The 19465-nt window shown below is 30.7% G+C and overlaps 1 protein-coding gene across 1 annotated transcript; it reads left to right on the plus strand.

The window, feature by feature from the left end:
* Positions 1-8177: 8177 nt before the first annotated feature.
* LOC140039402 (uncharacterized) lies at positions 8178-9231 on the plus strand. Its single transcript, XM_072085003.1, has 2 exons — positions 8178-8456; positions 9091-9231. Exons 1-2 carry the CDS (start codon positions 8178-8180, stop codon positions 9229-9231), a joined length of 420 nt encoding a protein of 139 aa, XP_071941104.1.
* Positions 9232-19465: the final 10234 nt, after the last annotated feature.

Genomic DNA, 19465 nt, shown 5'->3' on the forward strand with positions numbered 1-19465 from the left:
TACATTTTGTAAATAAACAGAACTTAAATTAATAAAGCATCTATATATAAATGGTTAATTCTCACATAGGCGAGCACAATGTAAAAACTTTGGTACAAATCTCCGCCTTGGATACCTACCTTATCTATCTCAGATGTACCGCGAAACGTAGATTTGATAACATTAATTTTCACATCGACGCTATTTTGCCATATTTCTATCTTATGAAGATATTATAATGAGTTTTTTAACACAATTTATGATTTCAACAGTAGATTTTCAACTCAATTTCAATTCTTCCCGGGTCAAAGTAATTTCCGGGTTCATCTTGCAACAACCTGGTTTCAACTATTTTCTCTCTTTTAAACACAATGGAGCAGTTAAAATAATAGATTTGACTCTAAATGTAACTGGAAACAGGCACTTTCCATCAATCAATACAGTGTTCCTTTGGAAGAAGGAAGAAAAAAAACCGATAGTAGGACTGGAACATAACTTTCATAGCCATTTCAGTTTTTTGTTTATTTTAGCAACGGACAGCGCGTGTGTGAAGGTACAGTAGTTAAAAAATAAAAATTATACTGCAAATTAATAAAGATCAAATTAAATATACGCCATACAGAATCGGAATATATTGTGGGAAATAGTATTATAAAATTACATAGGGAGATTTGATGATAAGACATTTTGTTTAAAATCGAGTGAAACCTCAATAGTTGATTGAGTATTAGCTGACAGGAATAACTGTAGGCTATCTGTGTCCCATTATGACCGAGATGTCTGCCCATGTTGCAAGCCGTAATGTCTTCTTTCTTGGGCCCTCTCTGTCACGGCAGTTAGTTTCAAAAGATGTTTAAATTAAATAATGTATTAATAATCATTAGGATAGTATTTATTTGAATAGACGCCTCTCCAATAAAACATCACTTTTGAATAATAATCATTATACTATTTGTAGTAGAATTCAACACACTGTTATCTACAATTTACCAAACATTGTTATTCTTTTTTACTACTTTTCATATCTATTAGAGGATTTCATTTGATTATAAATGTTACCATATTAATAAAACTAAAAAAAATAACATATATCCCTCGAATAAGCACCTCTCTCAAATGAATTCCGCCTCCCTAAATGGCCCTACAAAAAAATAAACACTATACTTTAAAATGTTATTAATCATCTAAAACACTGTGAAACAGAGTAGTTTAGTTTTACGAATGTCAAGCATTTTCCATAATGGTAACCGACAGAAAACGTACAAGGAGAACATTTTTATCATTCCGAGAACCATCGTCTACACTTCCAAGAGTATAAGATGATGAATAAACTTGCATGTTATGACCAAGACAAAGCATTAACAAAATGCATTTAGACCTTAGTCCCTCACTATTATGTCTCTGTAACAGTTTGTCACCGTTTGTCACAACTCATCCATTGCATATGTAAACTTTTTGTAATACAAGTTTGCATGAATGAAAATGACTTAAAGATGCAACACATAACTTTTGTATACAGTAATAATAATTATATAATGAGTAAGAGAAGAACAATACAAACCATCTGGTTATCAATAAATAATAGAGCAGATATTTAAACAATGCAGAATTATATATTACATACTAATGAATCTATAATACTTTTTTTTACAGAAAACGGCTAAAAATTTAATATTTATTTCAAAGCAATTAAAAGTACAAGTACGGTAGTATAATGAATTATAAATTCATGAATAGACTTATATATTATTATTGTCAAGACAAAGCAAATACAAATAAAAATTGCATTTAGATACTGTCCTACACCTCAAGAATATTTGTATTGAAATTCATTAATAATTCAAATCTATCAAATAATTATGATAATTTTTTACATTCATAGATCCTTATTATTTAAACAAAAAATATTTACAAAAGAAATTATTGTACAGCATTTTACTGTGTTACGATATTTTAAACAATGGTTTAAATTACAAAAAAAAGTTAATATATCATGTCCATAAGGGATTACGAATTTGTAAGTTACATCCTCCGAAAATTAAATATGCTCGCCCCGCCATGTTATGTCTTTTGGTTACACTTCAATGCACATCATTCTTTGTCATCGATCGATGAATGTATTCCCCGCCATATCGTTAAAAAGAACTAATAATTAAAACTAATGTATTAATTTAAATCATTGTATTAATATTAATAATAAATACATAAATTATCATTTATACAAAAAATATTTGCAAAAAAAATTATACTATAACTGTGTTAATTTGGTTTTAATTGTAGGCCTATAAATTAAAACAATAAGTTAATATAATATTTTTTTCCAAACACATTTTTTTTAAAGATTGATACTATAAGTTTTTAAATCATAATAAAATCAAGAGCGTTCAGCATTAATAACTCACTATTGCCAACATAACAAGAAAAAAGATTAAACGTTAATAATATAATAATGTTTCCTTTACACACTTTCTACATCTGTGAATTTTATTACAACAAACTATTATAATGAAATATATATTGAATGGACTTGCATATTATAATCAACACAAAGCATAACAGAATCAAAATTGCATTTCGTACTCCTCAGGAATTATGTACTGAATTTCATGGACTGTAATAGTTTGAATCTTTCAAATACTTATGAAATATATTATTTAAATTTAGTTATTATTTAAACAAAAATATTTATTTACCCCAAAAAATGATAACATTTTAAATTACAAAATAGAGTTAATATAATAGATCTTTTTTTATATATTTTGTTATAGTTATTACTATAACTGTTTAAATCAAGAGATTTTAGCCTGAATGACTCACTATTACAAAAATATTAACAAAATAAAAACTTACTATAATGCGAGTGAAAAAAGTAACAATAAATAACATTCTGGTCGTCAATAAATAGAGAAGATAAGTTTAACATTGGAGAACTATTCATACATCATTTATGTAAATATACTATTTTAACAAACAATATTTGAAAAATGAAACTATAAACTGTGTGCTGATTTGGTTATTTGAAATAATTGTATACATTTCTAAAAAATAATAGATTATTGTCCAAACACATTTGTTTTAGATTGTTACTATAGTGTTTAAATCATATTGTATAATGTAATGTGCATAATGAAGAGACTTAATACATTTAAGACCAAACCATAACATAAAGTAAATAATTTTGTTAAAAATACGCATTAAGAACAATATTTATATATTAAATATTTGAAATAATTTAAAACAGAAAGCAATAGTATTTTTAATATTGTTTTTAGTTGAAAATAAAATTGAATATTTACACATTACCTTATCTCTTTTATGAGCAGGGCTGAGTTTTCCCAATTGATAGATGAACTTTCAAGTAGAATTGAAGTGAATGATGTACAGATGCTGAAGGTCACCCTCTATGACATAATCCACGATAAACAGGCATTAGAAGCAGCATCAGCTAATAGTTTGTTTAGACAATTATATTCAGAAGGTCACATTAAAATTGATTGGTTTTTTGTTGATTGTGATCTGTTATTTGAAGTATTTGAGTTAACAGGACTTCAAACACTATCTCAAATATTATCCAAGAAATATCGTAGACCGAGGAATCAACGAAAAAGCTCTACAATATTGAAAAGAGTGATTCTGAAAATGTGTGGAATTTTATTAGCAGATTGAATCAAGGCAAAATTGAAGACACTATAGAATCTTTGACGGAATTTGAAGCGCTTCTAAAGGACCAACAAGATTTGAATTATGTACTTACTATTGTAAGATCTTTTGGTAAGTACCGGTGTCATTTGTAGCATCATTATATTTTAGCCAAAAATAAGTCTTATTTTGTTACCGGTTTCAGTCACAATATTCTTTTTATTTTGTTTATCAAATATTTAAAAAATATAAAGTAATTACCATGAACCATGAGAGTATACAATGTACACAATTGCATGTAGCTCTACACTAAAATTTCAATGGTGGTGATATTTAATTGTTACATACACCATCAAATATAATATTTATTTTTATTTTCCAGTGCAGCAGAAGAAACTGAATGATGGTGAGTGAACAATTGGTTATGAAATAGTAGTAAATGTTTATATTGATAAAGAAATAGAAAGAAATAGGTCCTAATTGGGGTTTAATGTGTATAATTGTTTTAAAAATTATATGGTGATCGATTTTATTGCTATAATAGTTTTTTTGTTTGGGCCTTAATATTACAAAGCGAAACATGTTCTCTTTCTCTCAAAATCGCCAGGTAAGACATCTAAGTAATTTATCATCACGGACAGATAATACAATTTAAATAAACTATATTTGTGTATTGGCTGACTGTATTTTATATTCTGCTTTACTAACAGTATCGCTTTACAGCAAACTCTCTGCCTTAGACTTTTATCTCTCAAAATTCAAAACCAAAAATATCATACCTATAATCCAGTACTAAATGTGTGTCATTATTTGTGTCTTTTAAAGTTCCTCTTGAGGTGTTGGCAAGAGGTCAGGAGGCTAATTATGCATTTCTTAATGCCATACAAGAAGGCAGCAAACCTATATACCAAACACGTCTAATGCTTGTAGGACAAGAGCGTGTAGAAACGAGTCTAACCAAAGCACTCACTGGTCAACCGTAATTAGGCTAATCATTCTGTGCTTTTATGAGTTCGATGCAATCAAAACGTCAATTTTATTAAATCAAATACAAATACAGCTGGTACATTATTGCGCAGTACAATTTAAAATAACACTGTATACTTAATATTTGTGTACAGTCAGAATATTATAAATGTATGTAATCTATATATACATTTACGTAAGGGCAGAATTTGGTAAATCGTAAATAAATTTTGGTTACTTCTAGAATGTTTGCTCGATGGTACTGTAAAGTTGGTTCGTACTTTCGGTACTGATTTTAACCACCTGATGTAACCCTGTTTCCTAATTAAATTGAGTTAGATAATTAGTTATTGACAATTAAAACGAGTTTAGGTTCAACGATTTGCCACAAATAGAAGTGTTTTCCGATCGTGGTATACACTGTCTAATGGATTTCCATCTTGAAAAATACCTGCACACAATAATACTGTACGAGGATGCTTCGAATTTCCTCAATAATTGTTTTGAAAATCGGTTGAACAGCTCGAGTACAGCATCTTAATGTTGAAGACGGGCCCATTTCCAGTTACTTAAACTTTAAAAGCAGTTTCCTCAAAACACTGATTGTAACAGCCAAAATTTTAGACTTAGATATATCTGGAATATAATTTTTTCAGCATTTTAAATCTTGGATTATGTAGTTGTAGTTTTTGTGAAAATCTCAATTTTAAAAATTCCGACTTATGTCCCTTGCATGTGCCACATTTACTAAAACCTATATACTATAAAATATTATTCTTTGAGTGATTTTACTAATCATTGTTACAGCTTGTTGTATTACATTTGTTTAAGGTGTGATAACATACAATACTTCCAACATTTATTTAGATTCAATGTTACTGAGGAAGTGACTGATGGAATTGAAGCATCATTGTCATGTACAATTAGTGTTAAGCATACTACTAACTGGAAACCAAATCAAAATAAAGGTATATTATGCTGTACTTTTATATCTTTCATAAAAATTAAATTTCAAATACAATATGAAGATCCAGATAAGGCTTTAAAATGTACCAGTAATAATTAATAAGTAAAACAATTTTTTATTGTTTAATTGTTTATTTTTTAACATTATATCTACAAGATAATAATTAAGGTGCAATACTTGGCCTCTTGTTATAATATAAAATAATTAATCTTAAAGAAAAATCAAAGAGAGAGACTGAACTACAGAAAAATAAATTTAAATATGAAAATTGCAAGAAAAAAAAGAAAACGCTTCTTTTATAATAATATTATATAAAGTTGTTGTTAAATGTGTACAGCCATTGTATTTCTGAAGTCTATATAATGGAAGAACTAGAATAAATTCAAAATTGTTAATTAAGATTCTTAAAGCAAATATGGCCAAAGCTTTAACAAAAATTTTAACAAATCCAAAACGGATGCTTTGGATGTCAGATTGCCTGGTAGGTCTATATTTATTACGCAATTTTCCACTCAACAACCCAAAAATGAATTTTTTAAATACATGCCAGATATGAAAAAATATGCTGTTTTGAATCCCTACATATGTCATAGCAGTTTTGGTAATTTGTTAATTTATCACATATGGATACCTTTTTATAGACTACATGACAAATCAGTGTTTTATGTCAATTTATGGGTGCCAGATTTAGGGTAAAAGAATGCCAGATATTAGTTAAATTATGCCATATTTGTTAGCATCAGATGACAGGTGCCAGAAGGGTCACAGTTATGCGAAAAAACATAATTACGACAAATTTTGTCACATTGCTTGCTGCACGCTTTTGTAATCGACTTTATAGAACAAATGAACTTTCCATAGCTATGGTTATCATCACTTAGGTTACTGATGTTTATTATTTCTAAAGATTCATTTCCCACCTGAATATTAGAGATTGGAAAGGTGTATATACGTAAATAGCTAAATTCATGGTGACAAATGTATGCAAAGATTAAACCTTGCATTACTTTGTACTATTTACAGAATTGAATAAAGCAAGACAAGAATATATAAGTGCTCTTGCAGAAAACATTGTAACAGATATTTTGCAGGATAAAAAAGAGAAGCAAGATGAGGTTAGAACAATATGATTAAGATGATCACAACTATACATTTAAACAATACTTTTGAATCAATATGTCATTGTCTTCTAATTATTATGTCATGGTTTGCAATATACAGAGGTTAAGAGAAGATGACAAGAAAAAACAAGAAAATAAAGTGAGTGGCACTATTGCTGAACCAGAAGAAGCAAGTCCAATAAATTCCTCACACAAAGGTATGCAGTCTCTTTTTTGGGCCTTACCATGTTTTAAGGTAAATCTCTTATTCAGTAGTCTTGTGTGGGTTGATTGATATCACCACACATTCACTGTGGTAGGTAGAATTGCAATACAGATTTTGTCAATTTGTTTTAAATAATTTTGTTTTAATGTTTATAATATAATGTGCATAATCTTCATCATATCTCAAGTAATGTCTATTGTGTTTAATGTCCTGCAAAATAGGGGTTTGGCTGTAGTGTTAAAGCATTATTTTCACTCCTTTCTTTAATGGGAAAAGTGTCCCCTTAATAGGAATGTTCCCTGATTATGTGTGTCCCAAATAAGTTTACCTGTAGTTAAAAATAATGAGTGCACACATTAAACAACTTATTTATAAACATTCAAATGTCTCCATTTCTGTTTTTCTGTTCGATAGAGAAAAAAGGTGAAACATTGATTGAAAGAGTCATAAGAGCTGTTCGGAAAAAAATCATGAGGGTTTTGCCGATGGAAAGAAAAAAAGAAAAACATCAGGTTCAAAATTCAAAAGAATTTTACAAAAGAAGAAGAAATTGATAACAGGAGGTGGAAATCTAGAACGTACCTAATACAGTTACAAACATTTAACCATTGCCTCCTCCACCCTTCGTCTTTGGTTTATTTAGTGTGTACATAATAAATGACTTCTCTAATTTCAGTTTAAATCATTTATGTAGTGTTTTTAGAGAGAACAATTAATATTAAATCTGTGGTATCAGTATTACAATTATGTAGCAACTTCTTTAAACAAAAATTGTTTGCAGCAACATGTTAATCACCTTAGAACCTACATCGTGCTAAATGTACACAACACTTTATATTTATACAATGTATTAAATAAATGTATATTTGATTCGATTGTTATTACATATTAAATGAAGAACCCTGGTGCTTAACTATCCTTTGGCATTGATCTGTCACTTAATCTAATATCAATCAAGTTCATGTTGTAATTGGTTATTTTGCTTATTGAATTCCCATTTTCTTTTTTACTGTATCTTTATTGTATTTTGATTTTGATTATACAGAAATCAAGAGAAATTGGGAGCAATATAGAGGAACATGAAGATTTTGGTATGAATTTGAATGGAATTAACATCTATTTTAATAGAGTAGTTAAACAATAATTATATGTAAATACATGTGAATAGGATATGTATCATAATGTATATGTATAGTTTAATTTAGCATATTCATGTCATCATTATCCACAAGTTAGAAGTTGAGAAGTTATGAGTAGCTTTATGGTGTGTATAACATATAATTATTAGGAAAGACATGACATGCCTAAAGTATTACATCATGAATATTGTTCAATTATAAATTTATCAGCAGGTGACGAATCTTCACTAGTCAAGCCTGCTACATCAATGACACAGGATATTCAAGAGAAGGTTCAAGAAGAGGTTCTTGAAATTGTTAAAAACATGTTTGAAAAAAAGAAATTGCAAGTAGAGAAGGATTTGTTGGAAAAGAGTGAAGAGTTACAAGAGACAATTGATGATCTGACTCTCAGCATCTGGGATTTTGCTGGACAAGATCTTTATTACATTACTCACCAGGTAGTCACGGTCATATAGGCTGTATATGTTTTTCTTCAAATTATTAGCCCTCATTTTTTTAACTTCAGATATTTAACTGACCAGAATTCAAAATTAGGACAACTAATTCATTGTGCAAAATAAATTTAAAATGCCAGTGCAGGTCAGTTATTTCTAAGCTGATTTTATATAGTCCAGTTGATATATTGGCATCCATTAAAACTCTGTAGTTCCTTAAAATTTGAAATATTGAATTGAATATATATATATATATAAACTTTAATTAGACACGAGACTGATGTGCAGTACAACTCATTCAATCAATAGTGATTGTTTTTACACAAGTTCGTGATATTACAAAAATACCAACACCATATAAATACGACAAAAAAAAGACAGAAAAAATTGAAATTGAACACAATGAATATTAAGGCAGGCTAAATTCCTATTTATACAAAAATAAAATTTATATAAAACATCCATGTCTATAAACTGAACTGGTTCAAATATCTGATCAGAAAAAGCTAATTCACTTATGTTTGTGTTTTTTTCATGTTTTCATGTAATTGTTTACATTTTTTTTTCTTAATCAAGTTAAGAATATGGGAAATTATTGCTTATTTAGTAATTATATTAAGTTGATTTTTTTTCATAGATGTTCTTGGTATCCCGTGCTATTTACATCATCTGTTTCAACCTCTGTCATGACCTCAATGCCCCATCTAGAGTAGAGGTTGTTCATAGAGATAATGGGAAGGTAGGTACAGATATTTCAAACAATAATTTGAAGAAATAGTTTATTTCAAACAATAATTTGAAATAATTGTTTGATTTTATATATGTGAACTTTCTCTATGCAAAATAAATTTGATTTAATTGAACATAAAGTTATTTGACTTTGAGATTATATTGATAATAAGTGCATTTATTAATCGAGTAAGATTAACTAGTTTTAGTAACTTAACTAACATGAATTGTAGAGATTATGTTTAATAAAAGTAAAAGTGATACTATTATTTTATTTTGAATTGGCTTAAACCATATTTACTGCATCTTGCATAAGTTTATGGGGAAGTTTAGTATTTGTTATTATAACTTTCTACAATTATGTAACTATTGTTTAACATTGCATAGATTTCAGATGCTGACCACTATATGACCAACTTGGATCGTGTGCTTTTCTGGTCACATTCAATCTACTCAAATACCAGTACAACAGACAATCCAGTGTCAAACCTGAAACAACTTTCACCGCCTATATTTATTGTGGGCACTCATAGAGAAAGTCTGCCAGGCAATGATGAAGAGAGACAAGTTCTTGTGAGTATGATATTTAAGCTTCTACCATTAGGAACCAGCATGGGCAAACTTTATTTACATTATTTGCATTAAACATAATAATAATAATAATAATTTTTACATCCATATTGTTATTTTGTAGACTGATGAAAAGTTTTCACTATTAAAGCAAGCATTTAAGGGGAAACCATATGCAGGTCACATTGTGTTCAAGTACTATGCCATTGATAACAGTATCAGGTCACCATTGGATAAATCCATTATTGAACTTAGAGATCATATCACAGAGGTGACTAAGAATGAACCATATATGGGCGAGAAGATGCCATTAAAATGGTTGAATTTCTTGCATGAAATTGAACAAATACGTGCACAGAATGAACACTCAATTACCTTCAAGCAGGCAAGTATAATTTATGTATGTACACCATAAGGGATGGATATACTACCCTGTGGAGGAAAAATAATTTTGGTAGTTATTGCTTTTGTCATGAACAGAAAAAAAGAGATAAAAGAATGGTTTATAATGTTATAATCCAGTTTAGTTCTTCACTTTTTGTAACAAAATCCAGGTAAATGAGCTGTTTCCAGTTCACAGTTCATTTAGCAGCATGCATCACATTTACCTCTGTAAGTTGGAACAGAGGCAAGCAATAAAAAGAGCGGTTTTTTTGAAAACACAATTGTAATCAAACATGTTTGTTTCCATGTGTGATGATGTATTTTGTTCACTTCCTTTTCATAGTTACTTATCTTTTTTAGTCAACATTTTATTTTTGTTGGTAGGTACCAATTCTCTAAATGTTTATGTATTTGATTTTATATGTTGCTTATATTTGAATTGTGTATTCAAATTTCAGGTAAGCAAACTAGCTTCCAAGTGTCATATCACTAAACGGGATCAATTGTTTGCTATGTTGCATTTTCATCATGACCTTGGTAACATAGTTTACTATGGAGAACGAGATGCAGCGGATAGCGCCCTCAATGATATCATCATTATAATACCGCAATGGTTGATTTTCATTTTCAAGCTAGTTATCACAGTTAAAGATTCTTCAGATCAAGTATGAGATTTTTATTTATTTTTATTTACTGTATTTGTGTTGGAATAAAGATTTTTTATTTCTGCGAAATATACATTTAACAAGTCCTTAACTCAAAGGTTCACCTAATATATTTTGGCTGATATTATAACTTTTCGTAATTATCAGTCAAAATTGTAAAAACATAATTTTTAGCAGCCTAAAGCGTGGTTCCCACTAGCGACGCAACGCAAGGACGTAACGCAACGCAAGTGAATTGACCAATCACAAGCGATGGCTTATTCGCTTGTGATTGATAACTGTCTATAACTTCGCTTGTCATTGGTTAAAATGCTTGCGTTGCGTTTACGTCCTAGTGGGAACCAAGCTTTATAATACCATTTATTTTTTCAATACTGTCTGCTTGCATAAGTAAGTTGTATACTATTTAAAGATGTATTGTCCCTTTGACTAATTTCAAAAAAATAAAGATTTAAAAAAAAGTGGGTCATTTTGAAGTATCATAATAGTTATTAGCTTTCACCAAAAATTAGTCGAAATAAAAAAATCATTTAACTGAAATACAGACGTTTTTTTGTTCAAAAAATAACATTGACTTCCATTCAAAGTTTTTGATCAAAACATATCTCATAATGCAACGTGCTTGTTTGGCTACTCTGTATGCATAATCTTAAAACTTCCTCGCGATCTGTGTGAAAACACCTTCTCAACCGTGACGAGTTGTAAACAATCCTAATTAGCATCATGCATAATGCATACTCGTGTTTTGTAATCTTTGTTTACTTTTGCTCACGACGATTTTCCAGACGAAATGTAATAAATTAATTTACCTGTTAATTACGTAAACTTTTTGTTTTTGGCTCAAATTTTCGACTTAAAGTGAATTACTTTGATATGGCCAATTTTAATTTAGAATATTTTGACCTTCATTTTTTGTGTTTCAATGGACAATACATCTTTAAACTCTATTTTACATTATTTTTAATCCTGCTTTTGTAGTGGGCAGAGTTTAGAAGCTCTTGGGAAAAACTTGATAAAGAGGGTGTCCTAGAGGTGAGACTACTTAGACGTATGTGGCAAGACTTTCTTGAGAAATTTGAAGCATTGTTAGAGCTGATGCAGAAGTTTGACTTACTGTGTGTCAAGACTCAAGCAATTAAGGTATAGTTAGGGTAGCGGTGAAGAAAATGTTCTGCATGGTTTTAAATCATTTGCTTCACAGAATTATGTAAATATATAGCACCCAATTCAACCAAGAAGCATCAATAGTATGTTAAGATAATTATTAATAATGCTATTATAACTATCAAAAAGGCAACAGGTACTGAAGACAATCGCCTCTTCTATGTGCCATCACTACTAAAGAAGAATGAAGGTGATGAACTGGTGTCTCTCGAGAAACTCACAATGTCAAAGACTGCTGCAGATCTTTACGTTGACTTTGCTGGTTTCCTACCTGAAGGACTGTACTATCGACTCGTAGTAAGAATTGTACATTGGTCACAACAGAGGAAGCTTGATGAGGGATATAATCCTAGGCTCTTTTACCAGCAGGTGAAAGTATACATTGATCAGAATCATGATGCAATCATCAGGATCCTGCCTGAAAAAAGATCTTGTATCCAGGTAGGCTAGCAATAGTTACAACAAGAATATGCATGTTTTAAATCCTAATAACTAAAGTCTTTTAACTGAAACTCCAAACAAATATTTCTTTTCATCCAATCTATGAATGATGAAATGATTTAGATCATTAAAAGTCATAGGAATTGTGATTTGTTTTTAAAACCAATTAACTTTCTTTTTGACACAAACTATTTGTATTGACAATTAAACTATTGGATGTTTTAATTAAAAGTAATTTAATTGATACACATGGTTATTTAAATAATAATTATCGTCTCAATCAAGTTATCATCAGAATACACAACGCAAAGTCCAATATTTCTTTATAGGTTGTTATTTACAGACTTAAAGTGGGCGGTACACAGCTTGAACCATCTCCACGTGTCTGCAAAGAGGTATGTGTTGGATTACAGCTCTTTTTATTTGAATGTTCTAGAGTATAAATTGAAAGTATTTTAACAACAAAAAAGTAGACTGCAAGTAAAGGCATTTTGTGTGTATGTTAGCTTAAACTTAAAACCAAACAGTAATATATCAATGCATTTTCTTAGGTTAAACTTAAAACAAAAAACAAATACCTTCCAATTATACCTTAGCTTGTATTTCTGATTTACAGGTACTTAAACTCATTGAAGCAAATCTACTGGACATTGGTCACAAATGGATGAAACGTGTTGTGTCTAACGTATGTGCTCTGTGCAACGTCTGTCCTATGGAGAACATCCACTTGCACAAACTAAAAGATTGCATGCAGTCTACGCCTCGATGTGGGCCAGATGAAGGAATGGATACTTCCAAAATCAGACGTTTGTTTGCAAATCACAAAACAAATCCAGGTACTGCATGAAACCATTCTTGTTCAGTAATATGTCACAGGTACCATGTAACACGTTTCTTTTTAAATTGTTGTATATAATAAATCAATTGACTATGATTAAAATGGGTCCACGTATAAATCGGGTACTAAAATGAGTCTCAGTGTCTATAATTTCCCTGGAATCATAGGGAAATTTTGTCCAATATTGTCCTACCTTCACATGATATACACACGCTGCTTGTGATACACATGTGACACACGAGAGATGATGTATTACGGAATTTGCCCATAACATTGGACAAACAATGAAATATTGAGAAGCAGTACTGATAATTGGGTTTCTCAGTGGCATATTCTATTGTTATCTATTTTTCCCCAAAACAATTGTCTTAAATATAACAAAACATTGAAGTTAATTATAAAAAAATAATTATTTTGTATTATTTCAGCTTTCCAGGCCACTGCTACTCAAGGAAACTCAAATGTTCCAGGGTTTCTGCGATTTCTCATTGGCATCTATAAAGACATTCCATCACCAATCTTGCCATTAGAAGTTATGACACAGATTTGTGTTCGTCTGGACCCTCTTCGCTCAACAGACTACAATGACTGGCGTGGCGTAGCATGTAAGGTTGGCTATGATTGTTACATAGACTACATCATGAGCATGAGCTGTGTATCAATGATCAATAGCCCTACTATGTGTGTAATGCATGGATGGTATGAGAAAGGTTTGTCATTGAACGATTTTAAGGAGTGTATGATTGAAATGAATCGTCATGATGTTGTAAGTATAATTGATGAACATCTTAACCTGTAAAGATGGATGAACAAAGTAGAATGATGAATAACAGTTTACTGTATTTATTCAGAGAGTTATGTAGAATCAAAATCAATTCTAATAAATTTTATAAACTCAAAGACACATCTTTTCAAACAGAAGCTTAACTCAAGAGACACATTTCTAAAGAATCCAAATATTGATATTGATTTATATATACATTCCGCTTTAATGTTTAAATGTATTTTTCAACTAATATTGTTTGAATATATTGAAATAAGCAATGAAATTAATATGCAAATCTTACAAATATTATTATAATTTGAGAAACAATAATGAAACAAAGTACTATAGGCACTGCAGCACTAGGTTGTGAAGTTGCAGTGAAAATACATAAGAGAAAATATTTATGAGAGTACTGGTTCTGGTTTAATGAAATTAAATCACTTCTTCGGAGCTTGAGATGCCGGTAAAATCCAGAAACTAATTTGCATAACAAACTTTGTTTCACAAAAATATCTTCACTAATAGTTTGTACTTAACTTCGAATAAGGATTTCTTACAAAACATCGTCTATTTTAACTAAAACTTATAACTTAACTAAATCAATCATTCTGTTTAGTATGTGTTAGATTTCTATATTTTCAAATAAGAAGCAAATAATACAAGTATCACAATGTGTTTTTCAAGGATATTATCACCCATGATTATATTGGTAAGTAAATGTATAACCAGCTTTTGTCTGTAACTTTACATAACCAATGTTTGTGTATAAGTTTATTATCTTATGTGTCCCATTACATTAGTACTACTGTTAGATTAGTTGCATTAGTTGTAAACATTAGCTTAAAAAAATACTTTCCAAATTGTTTTAAAACAGTATTGCAGGCCCGTAACCAGGGGGGGATCGGGGGGATCGTATGATCCCTCCCCCCCCCCCCCCCCCCGCTGAACAGCGAGTTCCGCTTGGCCTCCCACTTTTTTTTTTGCTGGGCATACTAACACAACACGACGATTGTTCACTACAGGCCTAGTCAAGCCTTAATAAATTTAATTAATATATATATATATATATTTAATTAATATATATATATATATATATATATATATATATATATATATATATATATATATATATATATTAACTAAAATATAAAAAACCTAACACTAAAATTTACAAGATAAGTTCTATTTGATAACTGCTGAACATCGTGGTTCTGGAGCTAGCGAGCTGTACACAGAGCATAGTTGTTGTTTGGTTGACATAACAGGGTATTCCCCTACACAGGTCTCCGCGTGCGTGTGTGACGTGCCCAGCCAGCTGCTTGATAGAGAAAGCATGCAGCTCACACGGACGCAAGTGCAAGATGCAATGGTTGAGTGAATTCAGGGATCATCTTAATTCCATGGTTTTTTACCTAAACACCACATGATGGTGAATATGCCTGTTAAAGTCTCAATGATACGATCCCTAATGTACCATGTTGTTGCTAGGAGGCTTGAAAGGAGGAGGGATCTAGCCTAATTTCGGTCGGCAAGAGAATGCCGTCCTCTGACAATATAGTTCATAAACAAAAGAGAATAGCCGGAAATGCGATTTGCGGCCATAGGCCTATAGAGAAAAAAAAATCGAGGGTATGGTTCCAGTGGCGAATCTAGCGGGGGCGTATTTTTTTTTTAAATTAAATAGATTTTAAAAACACGTATCGTTTCGACGGTCATAGTACGTCGGAGCACATCGTCAGCTTGATCGCATTCCACCAAGCATGTACGTCGACATCCTTTGTGTACTATCAATCTCTAGCGTTACCAACGATCATTCACAGTTATGTGTAAAAGGAGCAAGCTGATAAAAGCCACGTGGTGAGCTTGGTCGCGTTCCACTAAGCAGGTCGGCATCCTTTGTGATCGTCACTCCCGTATTGTGGAGTAGCGGTACCTCAGACGATCAATAGAGTTGATGAAGCCACATGGTCAGTGCTACTATACTACGCGCCCATTTATTAAGTACAATAAAAACAAAGGCTAGGACTGTAAGCCTATGAAAATTATCCCGTTAGGGCTAAATTTTATTAAAACGTATTACTATTAAAATATTAACAATGCTGCAGCATTTCATGACCCTTGTTGTTTTATTTGCTTTCCCGTCGATGATTCTCATAAACACATCGCGATGAACAATGCACTTTTTACCGTGTTTGTGATGTTTGTGTTAATATTTTGTGTGAATGTTTATAAGTTGCAACAATTGTTTGATTTTCATTTTCCATACATTTAATAGCCATTTAGTTTTCAAATCAATTATAACAAATCACTATATTTACAGTATCATATGAAACAAAGATTTCCTTTATAATAGTAAATCTGAGGTAAACCAGATGGCAATTCTAATTAGGTTATATATTTCATTTCTTCATATTACCTTAACATATTATCTTCATATTTCTTACTTAATTATTTGGCATTTAATTAGCATTAATTATTATATTATATTTTTTGTTTCACTAATCCACTTGTATTATAATTGTAAACCAATAAAGATTCATTCAATACATTAACAGTTTTAAGGTGTTTTACATTTGATATGTTCTAATACTTTATATGTTATTAGCATAACATGAATGCTTATTTTATTAATGTCGTTATATCTACCAGAAGTCATTTTACAAATGTAAGTTTACAATGGTTGTGGTGGCACTGGTTAAACATCTCTAAAAGCAATATTAAGAAACAAATGTATTACGAATCACATTTGGTGTAAAAACAATAATCAAAATAATACAAATACATAATACATAGATAGGTATGTATTAATATTTGACGTGTTTACAAATGATCGAAATCGATTATTAAATAAAGCTTTAAATTACCAATACATTTAACCTATATTTTGTATATAATTTTTTACGTTAAACCATTCATGAATACGTACGTGTGCAACGTTTCGACTTGTTTTCAAAAATCTTCATCTGGCAATGACTAAATGGAAAATGTTAAATATTTTTTTATCAATTATTATAAAAAAATTTCACATTGCAAAATCCGAATAATGAAAGAATATTTATGGATCAGAAAAAAACCAAAATACCATGAATGGGATGACAGTGGATGTTCAATATATTACAAATGATTTAACGTAAAGAATTATACAGATAGTTAATATAAAACATTTTTCGAAAAACAAAATCTACCTTTTAAAGTACATACATAATTTAAAACAACATTAAATATCTAGTAACAAACTCAATACCCTTTTTAATAGTAGCTGTACTGAGAAGTAATAGGTGTAATTTTTGAGTAAGTAAACTTACATGTTCATATTTCACAGACGTCCCAACTCTCTCTCGAAAAGTGTTGGCATTTTCCGACTATTGGGTATATCATGCTCTTCTGTTAAATGTCATTCCTTCCGACATTTTGGGTAAACCGAAGAATTATCTCGATATGTATACATTGTGAATAAACTAGATAGTGATGAAATAATAGAAAATATACTAAAATCGACCTTTGATTATTCACTATTATAGATGTATTTTTAAACTTTTATAGCTCCCCCATGTATTATACCTTAATTTATCTTATGAAGACGTCAAGTATTAACAATTTCGTTCCCGATAATTTCAATTACAATTGACGTAGACCCAACGCAAGCAAATTGACCAATGACAAGTGACTGTTCAAATTATCCGTTGATTGTGATTAGTCAACTCGCTTACGTCATTGCGTTGTATCTCCTCATAAAAAACCTGGAATCGCTATTCTTGATCATTTACATGTTCACCCACAAAAATGTGTCTTAATTCAATCAGGTTTGTACGACCATACCAAGTAATACACCATACCGTGTCGGTCTCCCATGAGTTAACCAAAGTCGGCTTCATGACGAATTTTATTATCACGTGACCCGTTTTAAAAAAACCCATAAGAACGGAATCTTTATTAAATGGTATCGTGGTAGGCCTATGCCGTTCTCTATCTTAACGACATAATCCCATCGTCAATTTCGTTTTCAATATTAGGACAAAGGTTTATTTGCATTTTACGAGAATCAGTGTCGATAACAGACGGAGATCTGTACTATCTTTTGTAAATGGCAAACCCGTGTTTTGTAAAAGACTACTGTATTTTTGTTAACAGAAAACCTATAGTTTTTTCTTTTATTAAAAACATTATGGGTTTGAAACGATTGATATTAAACTAAAGTTCTTGAATAATATAAATCAAATCTTTGTCATATATGTTGTTTTTATCACTAAGTATCTTATCTGTCAATATTTGATCTACCATAGCATAAAATGACGCAGTTTCTCAATAGACAATTTCCAGATTACACAGTACAAAACTTGTGTTTGTATAGTCTAGGGAGTCACGGACAGACAATAAAACTACAGTGACGTTTTCTAAATCTCGATTGATTTCTAAGTGAGTATAACACAGTGAATAAGTCAAGTTAAACCAAGTCTTTGTTAAGGTGGATGTTTTTACCTGAAAGAAATACTAGGAAAAAACAATTTGTATATCGTTCACGTCTAAGCCCGGTGAAAGCCAAACAATGGCGTCAAAAACCCATAGAAACGGGACTAATAAAGGAATGTACAGTGCTGCACAGGCTGACGGTGACGAAATCAGCAGGATGAACGGGCAGCGATTTTTTTTTCGTACATAAGTTGGGGACCCCCTCATGAAACGTCACAAAATAAACATGAATAATTCATCTGTTAAATTTTCTTGTTCCGTGTGCACCCAAGCGTATAGCAACAAGAAGTGATTACACAAGTGCGGTACGATTCTAGGCCTATCTCCGCTGTTGTTGCGGCGTGCGATTTCATAGAAGAATAGCGGCGTTTTGTGTGGATTGTCGAAATAATCAGCCTTTAGTTTATGGTGTTTTTAATATAATTTATTACTAAAGAATTACGTGTTAAAACTATAGTTTCTTCTATTAATACTATTAGGTCTAATTATTAGTCTCTAAACCCATGTCTATTCTAGTAGTAGTAGCTGTGTGGGTGTGTGTGACGTGTGTGTGTTAGGTATGACCAAAGATAGTTACACTTACTATCTTTGGTATGACACAATCCGAGTAATAAGTCAGCAAAATTAAACAATAAACATTACACAAAAATACATTTTTTATTCTCGTGGGTCAAATCTTCCCATCTCATGTGTTCATATACGCGCATTTTTAAAATTCCTTTGAGTACATGCATATTGTTTGATAATAAAATAGCAGAATTAAAAAAATACAGTACACAAATTATACACATTCTTTATTCTTGTGGGTCTAAGCTTTCTTTGGGCTATGTCCAATGAATTACTACTTAGTTTAATGTCTTGCCTAGCTGTCGATTAGCCTCGACACATTTTGTGTGAAGAAGAGTGTGCGAGGGCAATCACGTGAATTGACTTGGAATCCTAGGCCTGCTGTAGAAAGTATCGTATCGCAGTTGTGTAATCACTT

This window comes from Antedon mediterranea, chromosome 2 (genome assembly GCF_964355755.1).
Source record: "Antedon mediterranea chromosome 2, ecAntMedi1.1, whole genome shotgun sequence".
In the NCBI taxonomy this organism is placed as follows: Eukaryota; Metazoa; Echinodermata; class Crinoidea; order Comatulida; family Antedonidae; genus Antedon; species Antedon mediterranea.